This window comes from Ochlerotatus camptorhynchus, unplaced genomic scaffold (assembly GCF_037179485.1).
Source record: "Ochlerotatus camptorhynchus isolate MF236.1 unplaced genomic scaffold, CSIRO-AGI_Acam_v1.1 ptg000325l, whole genome shotgun sequence".
NCBI classification, from domain to species: Eukaryota; Metazoa; Arthropoda; class Insecta; order Diptera; family Culicidae; genus Ochlerotatus; species Ochlerotatus camptorhynchus.
In genome coordinates this window covers 895,978-910,144 of record NW_027040813.1, presented here as the reverse complement: position 1 = coordinate 910,144, position 14,167 = coordinate 895,978, and the positions used below count along the sequence as shown (strand labels likewise).

General features: G+C 44.5%; 1 protein-coding gene across 1 annotated transcript in view; it reads right to left on the bottom strand.

Moving 5' to 3' along the window:
- Positions 1-218: 218 nt before the first annotated feature.
- The window catches only part of Nmdar2 (NMDA receptor 2), a 38,065-nt gene continuing 24,116 nt past the window's right edge, over positions 219-14,167 (bottom strand). The window contains exon 4 of the mRNA XM_065230003.1: positions 219-2,651. Coding sequence (XP_065086075.1) covers positions 234-2,651 — 2,418 coding nt within the window. The 3' untranslated portion in view covers positions 219-233. The remainder of the gene's footprint in view (positions 2,652-14,167) is intronic.

The following is a 14,167-nucleotide window of genomic DNA, read 5'->3' as shown; positions in this document are numbered from 1 at the left end:
AACTCTATTGTGTTGCACAATCTGACTGTTGTTCACATTATTTGACTTCACATTGGCCGGGGTGGGTTTCTTCTCAGATGAGTTAGTAGTTGCAGTTTAGTAGAAGTTAGTAATCGTTATTGGTAGTTTAGTATTTACTTGGTACACTCACTTCCGGGTGGCTGAATTCGTTCTTCTTGCCACACAATTCCGCATTTCTTGGTATCAATGGTCGCCGCCGACGCCGCCGTCTCTTACAGAACCGTTTCCATTTCGGCAATCTCCGTTGTGTACGTCCAGCGGTATAAATCCTGTGCACTGCCACCCAGACTCAGATTGCCGAGAACATTCGGCCGCTGGTGCATATTTTCCCGCCGGGCCGCTCCGACGATGTCGTTCGTCGATGCAATCCGTAGCTGCGGTGGCTTAATTCCGTGTGCGTCCAGTGCCTTCTCCAGCTGGGTGTTCCTCAGCTGGCTCATGTCCAGTTCGTGTTTCACCTTCCACAGGTGCGTATCGCAGATCGGATCACTGCAGCGGTGCCGTCGAAGGATTTCTGTTGCTTCGAAGACGGCTCCCCGGAAGGTCAGAGATTTGCCCATGGACAGTGAAATCAGAGCACAGCATCCACCGTGGTCCTTTTTCGCAAGCCGTTTGCGGAAGTACTTGAAGTAAAGGTGTTCCAGTAGCAGGAGCAAAGCGGCAAGCAGAATTCCGGCCATCAGTAACAGGAACGCCGACAAGAACTGTTCCAAGGCGAGCGGATCCGATGATTTGTGTTCCTGTTTCCCAGGACGACACGTTCCAGTCATCCAGTACCGGCGAAGTCGCTCCAGGTCTCCATTTGCACGAAACTCCAGTAGCCGTTTGTTGAACATTTGGACGTATTTAGAATTGCGGCTGAACGCCAGGCCATAACCGGTCATAGCGTACCACTGGCCTACGGTGAGCAACCGACAGTCTTCATCCTGTTGGACCAGGTAGTCCAACACCGTTCCATCGTAGATGAAAGCATCCATCTGCCCGTTCAGAACAGCTGCCACCCCATCCGCTACACTGGTCTTGTTGTACTGCATCATGTAGTAGTGCATCTCCTTGAAGTACTTGGAAATGGTCGAGTCCGTGTGGCTCCAAGGAATCGTCCCGAACTTGATGGTCGGTTTGTGCGAAAACGGCTGCGACAAACGGTTATCATCCAGACCAGTAAACTCGTGAAATTCCTCCCTGGTTATCATGAACGCCGCAAGGTTGGCAGTGTAGATAGCAAGAAACACTACAGCGAACATAGCCCACACATTGGTCATAAAGCGAGACGTGAAGCCACGTGGTGAATCCACGTGTACAGCAGCCTGGAACAGCACTGCCCACACCAACCAGTACGTCCGAAACAGTGAAAACCGATACGGAGTATTGTTCGCATTCTGCAGCACCGTTTTCATATCGTATCCACTCGGCGAAAGCCATTCAAACAGAAAGATCATAAACGTTGCTGCCTGGATGGCAAAGATCCCCACCAACATCCACGATGCCGTATCGAATGGCTCCAGGAACGCCGTTGGCGAAATGATTCCAGTCCTCTTCGCCACCACAATCGCAATTCCCGTCTCCATGAAAGGCTCACTGAAATCCACCACCGCTTCTCTTTCCGCGTTGATCATCAGCGAAGTCAACACCATGTCGGTCTTTCGGTTCACCAGCTCGTGAATCAATCCGTTCCATTTACCGTTCTCCAACGTTCCCCACTTGCCGTCTTCCACCCTTACAAGCTCGTACGTGAATCCTAATTCCTCTGCAAACTTCTCCAACAAATCGATACAGAAACCACTGCAACACTGGTAGAAGGACCCGTTCTTGTGCGCCTGGCCCATATCAATGTCCGTCATTTCGTGATCCGCCGCCACCCGACACAGCACTCCCCGGTCCATCAGACACTTTCCACTCACCGGATCTGCCGGCGATAGATTAATGTACGGTGCTTCCTCCAAAAACGTTATCTTCAGATGGAACTTCTCCGGCACGCCCTGCGGTGGCGTATGCGAATTTCCCGGCCATGCAATATCCCTAATATCGAGCTTCTGCGGTTGCCACGATTTCCACATTCCAATCTCTTCCCACACCAGCCCCTTACTGTTGACACTCGGCCGCAGGTTCATAATCTTCAGTTCTGCCCACTTCAAGTCCCCATCCGCCGTAAACTCAATGTTAGGCCTGTTCGGCTCACCTTCCAGCGAAACATTCCGCAAGTACTTGAAGAACAACTCCCCATTATCCCAGCGGCCTCTACCTTCATCTTCGCACGACAACTGATGCGTATCCAAACCCCGTCCAATGTTCTTCGGATCGCCCAGATAGTACTCGACCCCGTACGCGTACACCCGTATGGCGTTGGAGATCTCGTTCAGCAGTGCACTGGACGATGTGTCGAAGTGAACACCCAGCATGCCCATCGGGAACTGGGACGGGGCCTGCATGTTCTCGATGACACTCTGCGTCACTACCCAGACGTAATTCTCGCCTACGATGTTCAGGTCCTCAGCGGCCTTCAGGATGTCGACCGCTTCGTCCTTGGTGCAGTACAGGAGCATCACCCGGGCTTCACTGTTGACCAGCTCGACCAGATTGATCGGCCGGGACACGATGACCGAGTTCAGGATGGTGAATTTGAAGTGGTCCTGAAATGGAAAATGACTGTTATTCGCTGTTCGATAGCAGATATTCGATCATTGATTAAAGACGATCCGCATCATTCTCAAATTGCTCAATAAAAACGCTGTATATTGTCTATGTTTGGTCAATACTGGAATATTGCAGCATAGTTTGGTCAACTTATTCAATAACGTGTGAAGAACGTATAGAATCGGTACAAAAGCAATTCTTATTATTTGCACTTCATAAATTAGGTTGGACAAGATTACCTCTTCCATCTTATGAAGCACGGTGCATGCTCATCAACATTCAAACATTAAAACAGCGTTGTGAATTAGCAATGGTCTCATTTGTAAACGATATCGTTTCGCATCCTACTGATTCTGTAGAACTCTTATCAAAATTAAATGTGTATGTACCTTCTCGACAACTGCGCAATCGAAATATTTTGACGCAGGACTACGTCTTTCGGGAAGGGTGTCAATTCAGGGAAATGCAACGAAAATTGGCTAGACTTTGAATGCTAATAACTTGGCCAATAATCAATGGATTTTGATGATTTGTATGTCGATCGATTCACCAGTGTTTTAAGATTTATGTGGTAGCTCTAATGGCCTATGGATCAAAGATTGGGCCAATCGCTAAAAATCCGCTATTTAAATTTTTTTATCTAGATGAACGCGTCATTGGGACGGTACTAATGGATATTTTTGGTCGCTATTGAAAATTTAGTCGATTGCTGAATTTATGTTTGGGCCCAAATTAGGGGCATTTAGGCCGACATTACATCCATTTCCCCTATGTCACACATTATAATTGTTAAATATTCAATTAGTTAACAATGAAGAAATATAAAAAATATTCAAATTTCTCATACATTTTCTTCTACTGCATGGTGCTCACCTCTAACACAGCCATCAGAAAGTTGATCCCTAACGACAAAAGCCGAAGCCGCATAATCATTCAGCGTTGCACGTTGGACGGCTCAACCTCGGACTTGCTCGATGCAACGTGGACGTCGTAGCATTCCTAGCAGCTCAATACATACACCTCAAACCAATGAAAAACAACCAGACACAGAAAAAAAGGAGGGGCATAGAATGTTAATCTATATGCGAAACGTAGAAAGTTTGACTGCTCGGTCATTCGCTGCCAGACTGTTGAGTCTCGCTTCGTTCGTTTGATTGCGTTATTTCGTTTAGTCTAGCGTTGAGTAGTGACGCTCTTGCTGACCCAGCTATGGGTAAAAAAAATCGTGTGGTGGCGCGAATGCCGGCAATCTCGGTAAACGGTCTAGGCCTGAAGACAATAGTGACAGTGCGGTTTTCCGTTCTGAAAGACGGTGCAGAGCCGATGACGGTAACAACAGGACCGCCGAAAAAGGACAGAATACCACCCTTCTACGTGAAAGGCTTCCCTCCCGGACTGCGGGAAAAAATAAACTTCTACATCACGAAGGGCGTCCGGTGCACCATCCAGCTGTGCACGAAAGGATACAAATTGATGGTTCCTGCGTTGAACCATTACAACGCGGTTCAGACCATGCTGGACCAAGCACAGGTGGAGTACTTCTCCCACGCCATCGAGGCTGTTAAACCGCTCAAGGTGGTCCTACGAGGACTATACGACATGGACACAAGCGTCCTCTTGAAAGAGCTGGTATCAGTAATGGACTGAAGCCGGTCCAAATTCACAAGATGGCCCGCCACAACAAGGCCGTCAAGTACCGTGACCAGCTATACCTGGTCCACCTTGTGAAGAACTCAACAAGTCTGAAGGACCTACAGGGCATCCGCGTCCTGTTCAACATCATGGTGAAGTGGGAGCGGTACAAGCCAGTTAGCCGCGGAGTCACCCAATGCTCGAACTGCCTGCTGTTCGGACAAGGAACGAAGAATTGCCATATGGCCAGCCACTGCACCAAATGTGGGAAGCAACATCAAACCGATGCCAGCGACAGACTCGATGAAGCCGATCCCATTTGCGCCAACTGCGGTGCTGCTCACAAAGCTACAAGCAAGGCCTGCCCGAAGCGCACCGAGTACATCGAGATCCGGAAGAAAGCATCGACGAGAAACCAGCCCGGCCGCAAGAAAGTTCCGGAATCTAATGACCAGAACTTATCACCGGTACCACGACGACCGATTACAGTGCTTCCCACTCAATCAACGATTGGCTGCTGCTTGTGCCGCTGCTACTGCTGCGGTGGCCAAGAGACGTCAAAAGACGACTGCTGCTCCACAGCCCCTGGGCTAAACTGGCGTCAGAATGGACCGTCCCTACCGCAGCCAGAAATCAACGATGGTTCGTGGTTCACCGCAACGGAACTAATAATCATCTTCCTCAAGATGCACGACATTGCCAACACCATCAAGAACAAATCCGATCAGCTCCAAGCTGTGGCTACCTTTATGCTCAGTTATGGACCGTGAGCTCATCAAAATCGCAACCTGGAACGCTTGCTCGCTCAAGAGCAAAATTAACGAGTTAGTTGGCTTCCTCAACGAACATAGCATCGACATCGCCATCATCACCGAAACTCACCTGAAACCGAATCAAGTTCTGGGGGTGTTGGAGTGGCCATCGCTACTAGGCAGAACATCTGCTGCCGGCTGCTACCCAGTTTTCAGCTGAAAATGATTGAAGCATTGGGAGTGGAAGTATCCACACCCGTCGGCCCCGTCACCATCATCAGCCCGAAACAAACCAACCCCATGGGATCGATCCGCGGCAGACCTGCGGAGGGATATTATCAAGATAACACGACGCCGTGGAAAGCAACCAAAGGCGGAATCAGGACGGCACCATCCTAAACGACGACCTGCAAGAGGCCCAGTACACCATCCTGGCGCCGGACGCTCCCACCCGGTTGAGCCGGTTCGGCGTGCACTCCATCAAGATGTCGGTGATGGAGCAGCAATATGGAGAACATCTCCCAACCAGTAGCCCACCAAGAGTTAAGCTCGGACCACTTTCCGGTGCTGGCCGAGAGGGGCTCCTCCGTTAATTGATTTCATGCTTCCCGTCGGAATTACCATCGGGTATGCTGGGATCGGTTCCAACAAGTCGTCGACGAAGCCATTGGTTTCGGTGCCCTCCTAGAGACGACTGATGACATCGATAGATCTCTGTGCGCCGCGCCGTCGAGGAGGCGGTATCCCGAGCCCGCGAACAACACGTGCCAGCTTCCAGACGGGTGAGTAATTCTCTGAACGTTGAACAGAATACTAAAAGCCTAATCAGACTCCGTAACGCCATGCGCAGGCAGTACCAGAGAACTGGACTGCTTACCTTGAAGACCCATTTCAACCGTCTAACCAAACTTATCAAAGCCAAAATGGTGGAACTCAGAAATGAGAATTTTTCCAATAACATCCGTCCCCTCCCAGATTATGCAAAAGTCCTCAAAACTAAACCGAGATCTATTCCACCGCTGGTTCCACTGAATTGTCCCGACGTTCCTGATAACACCTGAAAAGAAGGCTGCCGCGATAGGTCAACATTTCGTCAACTCCCACAATCTCGGACAAAACATCACCAGCCCTCACGAAGCTGAGGTTGCTGAAAATGTAACGAATCTCCACCAGCTTCCTAACATTTTTCCAGAGGAATCCGAGATCACAGCTGACGAACTGTTGGCTTATATCAAAACTTCCAAAAACATGAAGGCCTCAGGTTTCGACAACATCCTGAATATGGAGCTCAAGCACTTGAATTCCAGATTCTACAACCATCTGGCACTGATTTTCAATCAGTGCCTCCGACTTAGTTAGCCAAAATCATTCCCATCCGGAAACCTGGGAAGGATCCTTCCTCTCCTTCAAGTTACCGACCCATCAGGCTTCTCTCAGGGTTATCCAAGCTGTTCGAAAAGGCAGTTTACAGCCGGCTTCTAACATATGCGGAAGAAAACAACATCTTACTCGAGGAACAGTTTGGTTTTCGAAAAGGTCGATCAACCGTCCACCAACTGACCCGAGTAACAAACATTCTTAGACGGAACAAGACTGTTTCAAAAGCATCTGGCATTGTTAGACGTTGAAAAAGTGTTTGACAATGTCTGGCATGATGGCCTGGTGTACAAGTTGCATCGATACGGTCTTCCGATCTTCCTCATGAAGATCATACAAAATTATCTATCGGACAGGTCTTTCCAGGTCTCTCTGAATGGCATCACATCGGATGCCTTTATCATCGGTGCAGGTGTGCCCCAAGGAAGTATCCTTGGGTCCATCCTGTTCAATCTATTCACCTCCGATATTCCGGCTCTCCCTGATGGTGGATCGTTGTCTCTGTTTGCAGACGACACATCCATCGGCTACAAGGGTAGAGTAATCGGAGCTCTCACTAGCAAACTCCAGAGAGGCTTGGATGTCCTATCTGAGTATTTCAACAGCTGGAAGATCCGTATCAACGTGGCGAAGACCCAGGTCATAATTTTTCCACACTTGTTCCGTCTGAGAATGACAAAATCTGCCTAAGCGGCACAGTGGTGGAGTGGTCCAAAGAGGTAGTCTACCTCGGCCTAACACTCGACAGCAAGCTGATTTTCAGGGAGCATGTTGACAAAACACAAACAAAATGCAACATCTTGATAAGGTCGTTGTACCCGCTAATCAATAAGAGATCCACCCTATCCCCGAAAAACAAGCTTGCTGTCTACAAGCAAATAATCCTTCCCGTCATAGAGTACGGGTTGCCAATCTGGGAGAGTTACGTACATTCTCATCAAACTACAAAGGATCCAGAACAAGATCCTGAGGATGATCCTCAACAGTCCACCGCGTACTAGAAATTCTGAGGTCCACCGCCTGGCTGGTCTTCAGACCTTGGCGTTACGGAGAACTGCTACCATCGAAAGGTTCAGAGATAGATTGCTGCATGCGATCCGATCAACAGATCATTAGGGTTCTGGCACGATAGGTTGGGCAACTAGGGTAACTAGGTAGAATATCAAACTTTCTAATTAAATCAACAAATATGCTTTCCTTAAAAGACAAATGTAAACTATTACAATGTAAGACTAAAATCAAACAGTAACTTGTTACAAACATAATCACCAAAGATGAAGAGCTTTCGGGCTAAATCAATTGAAATGTACAATAATTGTAAGCTACAAGACAATAAGTAAATAAACAAATATTTTAATAGTTTAGTAGTAAGTTTGACTGCCGAGTGATAAACAGGAGTGTTCGTTGCGTTGTACACTGAAAACAAATCTTACTCAGAAAGTGAGTCACTTTTACTCATTCATATGAAGAAATTTTTAAAAGCGTAGTTCCACAGACAGATATAAAAATTAGTACCGTTGTACTTATTTAATCTAGTACCTCAAAAAGTACAGTTTGTGGTACTAGCTTAAAGCCGTTTAACGGTAATACAACAGTGAACTTTGTATGTCTGTACAAGGTATAAGTTACTCATCCGTTGAGTAACCTACGCTTTAAGGCAATTTTCCATACGAATGAATAAAAGTGACTAACCTTTTTTTTGATGAATTTTAATTCTGAACAAGCCATTCGATTGAAAATTCTTCTAAGAATCTGCTAAAATGAACACTTGATCAATTTTCAATAGGTCACTATTGAAAATAACACAAATTTCCAACTGTTGCAATGGTGATCAAAATGATCACCAATTGTCTGCAAACAGCGCTTTTCCTAACACAGATTTCAAAATCGTATTCCATCCGGTCGCGGCGGACAGTGCTTATTCAATCACCGTGTGTGGTGGTTTTTCTTCAGTACATAATGAAAGGCATCCCGCATGCAGCTAGCTATCAAGGCTGCCCTCAAGAGCCCTCGATTCACCGAAGAAGGAGGAAGAAGCCACAACGCTACTGATCGGATTCAGTTGTACATCGTGAGCTGTTGTGGGCTATCTATGCCAAGCGTGTCACCCTCGTTCCAAACAACACTAAGCTCGCAAACCTCATCCGTGTTGAACACCTTAATAGCTCAGCATCACGACCAAACGGTTCTTTTCAGGACCACCATAAATTATTGTCACCTCACCCCCAAAGCTCTTTGATAATGTACCCAGCAACCAAACCTTTGTGGTCAAATGCGTTGAAGTGGTACATTAAAATTCTCGCCATGACCGAATACCACATGACCTTGCCAATTAACAAGAAACACTTTGGATTGAGGTAAGGTTTTCAACGAGACGCAAGGTCTGCCGAGAATATGGCCACTGTACGCGAAAGTGTGAAAGGATAACCCGCGGCAGTCGATTCGGCACCGCGCACATTAACTAGGCCTCTCGCAGGCTTCAACTTGGCAAATTCATACAAGATCCAATCGAGCCAGGAGCTCAAGCTTAACGATCTTAGACAACGCCGTATGTTCGCTGATTGGGGGGTTTGGAGCAGTTGGAAACAGACCCCGATTTTGCCCGAAAAATCTTCTTCAGTGACGAGGCCCATTTCTGGATGAACGGTTAGACTTTTTCTTGTGGGGTTATGTTAAGTCGCAGGTCTATGTCAATAAGCCGCAAACCACCGCACAGTGGTTTAAAAAAGCCAAAACGTGCGTTTTTTTTAGTTTATGCAAAAACGGTCCATTTAAGCCATATAGTGTCTTCGGAGAAGTTTGTGCACTTAAAAAGCCCCTTCTTAAGCCATTTAATGATTAATCTACCTAGGAGGGAGATTAAAAAACTTACTTTTTTTGATTGTCGAGATAGCAAATTGGTATCTTGAGCAAAGTTTTAGACAACATTAAATCAAACATTTTTGCTGAAAACGTCAACCCACTATCTCTTATGCTTACCGAGATATGTATTTTTTTTTTAAAGAGCCTTCAGGAAATCAATGTTTTGCAAATAACTTTTCAGGAAGCTATTTTTGACATTAGTATGTTGTACACAAATATGTGATTTTAACAAAATGCCATTTTGTCTTGGGAAGCAAGTTCCTATCTTCAATATTTCTTAAGATATTCAATGTTTTGACCCAAAATCAGCACTATTTCCGAAGCCAACAGCTTGAAGTTGGGCAAAATTGGGCAAACCAGGTTAATTACATTTTTTTTCTCCTTGGTTTGTTTTCCGTCGATCTTGTTTTCCGTGCTGAGCGCCAATGCTACCGACGCCAGGGAGGTAGCTCCCACACCTGAACCCTACCTATCGACCCATTAACTCATGAACCGGGGACCAACGGCTTTACTTCTCTTCCGAAGGAAGACGTGATCAGAGATGTTATGCCTCAGAACATCCCGGCGGCGCCGACTGGGATTGAACCCAGGCCTGCTGGGGTGAAAGGTAATCATGCTTACCACTACACCATCGGCGCCGCTTTAATTACATTTGAAAGTATACTAAAATATGCTGCCCAATGCACACTAAATCAGTAGTCTTCCTTCCGATCTGCTTATTTTTCCCGGAATGTGATTCTCGGTGTATTTTGTAGTAACCGGTTGACTGAACGAACAGAATACCCGTGATTGTATTTGCCTGTAACGGTGCATAAGATATTTATCCATGGCCCGACGATCATACAATCTTTTCTTGAGGGCAGTTATCTGAGGAGGCCCAGGAGTCAAGAAATAAAGACATAAGGCGCTTTCGGATGGACCATACACGAACAATCTCCCGAACAGCAACAAACATCGACCTTCTGAATCGTCTGCTTGAACCATCTGACCCGTTAATTTGAACAATAAGACCACTTCCGAAACAGGCAAAACTGCCTTTGTCTGAAGATGCTCAAACTCTTATATTTCCATCTACTGATGCATCGATGGTGAAAGTGAAGTAAGCGACAGTTCTGAAAGTGACGAGGAAATGGGTAGCGATGAATTATTTTTTCTTTGATATTGCATGAAATGGTTGATGAAACATAACTATATTGAGATATAGGTAGAAATCATTTGAGGTAGTAATGTTTTTTTTAATGTTCATCATGCGTATTTCCGGTATATATAAAAAAGAGCAACAGTGACACAATTATACGGGAAGTCGTGACCCTATAGTTTGGTAAAGGGCGAACACGAAATTATTGCGACATATTCTACAGGGCATAACTTTTTTACCATTGGGTAAAAATCAACCAAATTTTGCACACTTTCTCATTGATGTGTATTGTGTACATGCTGTCAAACTCGAAGTCGTGTTTTTCGATTCAACGAAAATGGAGGTGAACCAACGCAAGTTGAGAGAACAAATTCTTTCCAAACACCTGGAATTTCCTGACCTGTCGCACCGGCAGTTGGGAAAAATGTTGAACATTCACCATTCAACCGTCTCCAGAGTGTTGAAGCGGTTGCAGGAGCGGTTGACGTTGAACCACGGCAAAGGAGCTGGAAGAAAACCGGGACCGGAGAACAAAAAGACGGAGGGAAAGGTGAAGCGGATGATTAAAGCAAATCCCAACGTCTCAAGCCGTGATTTGGCTAAAAAGATCGGCATGTCGCAGAGCTACGTCCAGAATGCAAAGAAGAGAGCTGGACTACATACATACAAGGTACAGAACTTCCAAAACCGCGATGAGCGGCAACAATCGACGGCTAAAACTCGGGCACGGAAGCTCTACGAGAAGATGCTGACAAAATATGGCTGCTGTGTGATGGACGACGAAACGTATATAAAAGCCGATTTTAAGCAAATTCCGGGGTTGGAGTTTTTCACCGGCAAGAGCAAGTTCGATGTGGACGACAAATTTAAGAAGAAGAAAATGTCGAAGTTCGCCTCCAAATATCTCATTTGGCAGGCCATCTGCTCTTGCGGAAAAGAGGAGTGAGCCTTTCGTGACAAAGGGCACAGTAAATGGCGAGATCTACAAATCTGAGTGCCTCGAGAAGCGCCTTTTGCCGTTCTTGCAGCAGCACGACGAAACGCCGCTATTTTGGCCAGATTTGGCATCATGCCACTATTCTAAAAGTGTCCTGGAGTGGTATGAGGCCAATTCTGTCCATTTTGTTCCAAAGGACATGAATCCGCCAAACTGTCCGGAGCTGCGCCCGGTGGAGCAGTACTGGGCAATAATGAAGCGGGAACTTCGGAAGAGCAAGAAGACAGTCAAAGACGAGAAGGACATGTTAAGAAAATGGAAAAAAAACTGAGAAACTGGTACCGGATGACACTGTAAAGACTTTGATGGAGGGCATCAAGCGAAAATGCGTTCAATTTTACACTCAAGGCTCCATCGATTAACTTTTTTTTTTGATTTTTTAAGTAAATATATGTATAAAATGTATAAACTACCCGACTCTAAACATTATAAGAAAATTGGCATGACATTTTCGGTGTCGCAATAATTTCGTGTTCGCCCTTTAATAAGCAGATCAGCAGAGAATACTAAAGAAGACTAATGATTTGGTATGCATTAGGCAGCATATTAAGTATACTTTCAAATGTAATTAGCCTGGTTTGCCCAATTTTGCCCAACTGTTGGCGTTGGAAATAGTGCTCATTTTTGGGTCGAAACCTTGAATATCTTAAGAAATATTGAAGAAAGGACCTTGCTTTCCATGACAAAATGGCGTATATTTTTAAAACAAACATTTGTGTAGAACATACTAATTTCAAACAATTGCTTCCTGAAAAGTTATTTGCAAAACATTGATTGCCAAAAAAAATTACATGTATCTGTAAACGTAAGAGATAGTGGGTTGACATTTTCAGCAAAAATGTTTGCTTTAATATTGTCTAAAACATTGCTGAAGGCACCAATTTGCTATCTCGACAAACAAACAAAAGTAAATTTTTCATCCCCCTGCTAGGTAGATTAATCATGAAATGGCTAAGCCCAAAATAAGGGGTTTTTAAAGTACACAAACTTCTCCGAAGACACTAGATGGCTTAAATGGACCGTTTTTGCATAAACTAAAAAACGCACGTTTCAAAACCACTGTGCACAGATGCCTTCAAAGCCAACATTACTCAAGCCATCAACGAGATTCAACCCGATGATGTCATATTCCATACATATTGGTATTGATAGGCATTTCAATCGAAAAATAAATCTCGTCAATATCTCACACACAGTTTGTTTTATTCAACTTTAAACATAGGAAACGCTTAATGGAAAACTCTTTAGCATTCAAGGAGGAGCTAATTTCCGTCATACTAAGCACAACTCGCACTTTTCCTCTCTTTTTTTCACCACTGGTTTGAACAATACAACATTGAAATATCATTGAAACATCATTGAATGCACATCGGTATGAAGGTAAAAAAATTGATTCGCTTGGAGCGCTTCTTTTGTTTTGCAGCTTTTGAACTAAACTATCGTACCAAATGTATGATTAGCTCCAGAGACGCGTGGAGAGAATAGGTTTCCTTCTGACAAGGCAGAATTACAGAAGTGGCTGACCGCAATCAAAATAGTTTGTGGACAAGAAATTACACCGGTAGGAAATCAGAGAATCTGTGGAAAACACTTAGGATCACATGAACTTCATGTTGTTCGTAACAAACTACGGCTGGTCAAAGGATCCATTCCAACGGTTTTTGAGAAAACTCGTCTGTGTGAAACGTAATATTTAAAGCAACACATAATTGAAAAGACTTTTATGATTATTATCATGTGTATATAGATTCATTATGATTAATTTATCAGTGTTTTAATATTGTGAATTATTGTGAAAATTCCCGGGCTAGAATTTTGTTTGAATAGTTTGTTGCTGTAGCGTCGTGCTAGTGTGTTCCGGTGCTACGCCTCCACTTCCGGAAGCATTGGCGTTCTGCCCCTGGACAAAAACCGAGAAAGATGAATTTGCAGATTAGGCTACGATACTTCCACGTCGAGGACACAATGCATAAGCGGTGAGATCTAACTGATTACAACTAGATATAAAAATATGAAATGCATCCTACTAAATACGTGCCATCTACAAAGCAGGAATTGCTTTGATGATGGAAGTGTACACGCAGTACCAATATACATTTTATATCGGTACTACGTGTATGCGGGGCTTGTTGTAAGTGAAAGTAACCTCGGAATGGACGTGAGTGACCAGACATTCTGAAATGGGTTACTGAATCTCAACAGAGCTATCACCTTTCAACTTCCGGGCTAAAATTGTTTGCAATGAGATCAGTATAATAATGATAGATTATATTGCAAACATTTTTCTTCCATAAAAACACTGCCGGACAGTGGAAGTTGGATTGTATATACATACATACATACATACATACATACATACATACATACATACATACACATAATTGAAAAGGCTTTTATAAATTTTATTTACAGCGATGAACTGGAATTCTTGTTTGGAGATGAACAAGAACCGTTTTTTTTTCAATATATTTTTGATTTTTTTTTTTTCGTGAAAAGTTATTATATTAGTTTCAAACATACTTTAAGACGTCGGAAGGTTTATAAAAAGGAAGATATAGAGAATTTTGATATATTAGCAGAGGAAGCGTTTGCTGCTGTACCGGCGTTGGTATTTTTGTAAAATTGATGCTATACTACATGGGCTGATAAGTCCCGCGATTTTTTTTAATGAAATTAAGCGTTTTTTTAACAGAATTGTATTTATTTCTCAACATAGTTGCTTTCGAGGGCGATACACTTGGTATAGCGATGTTC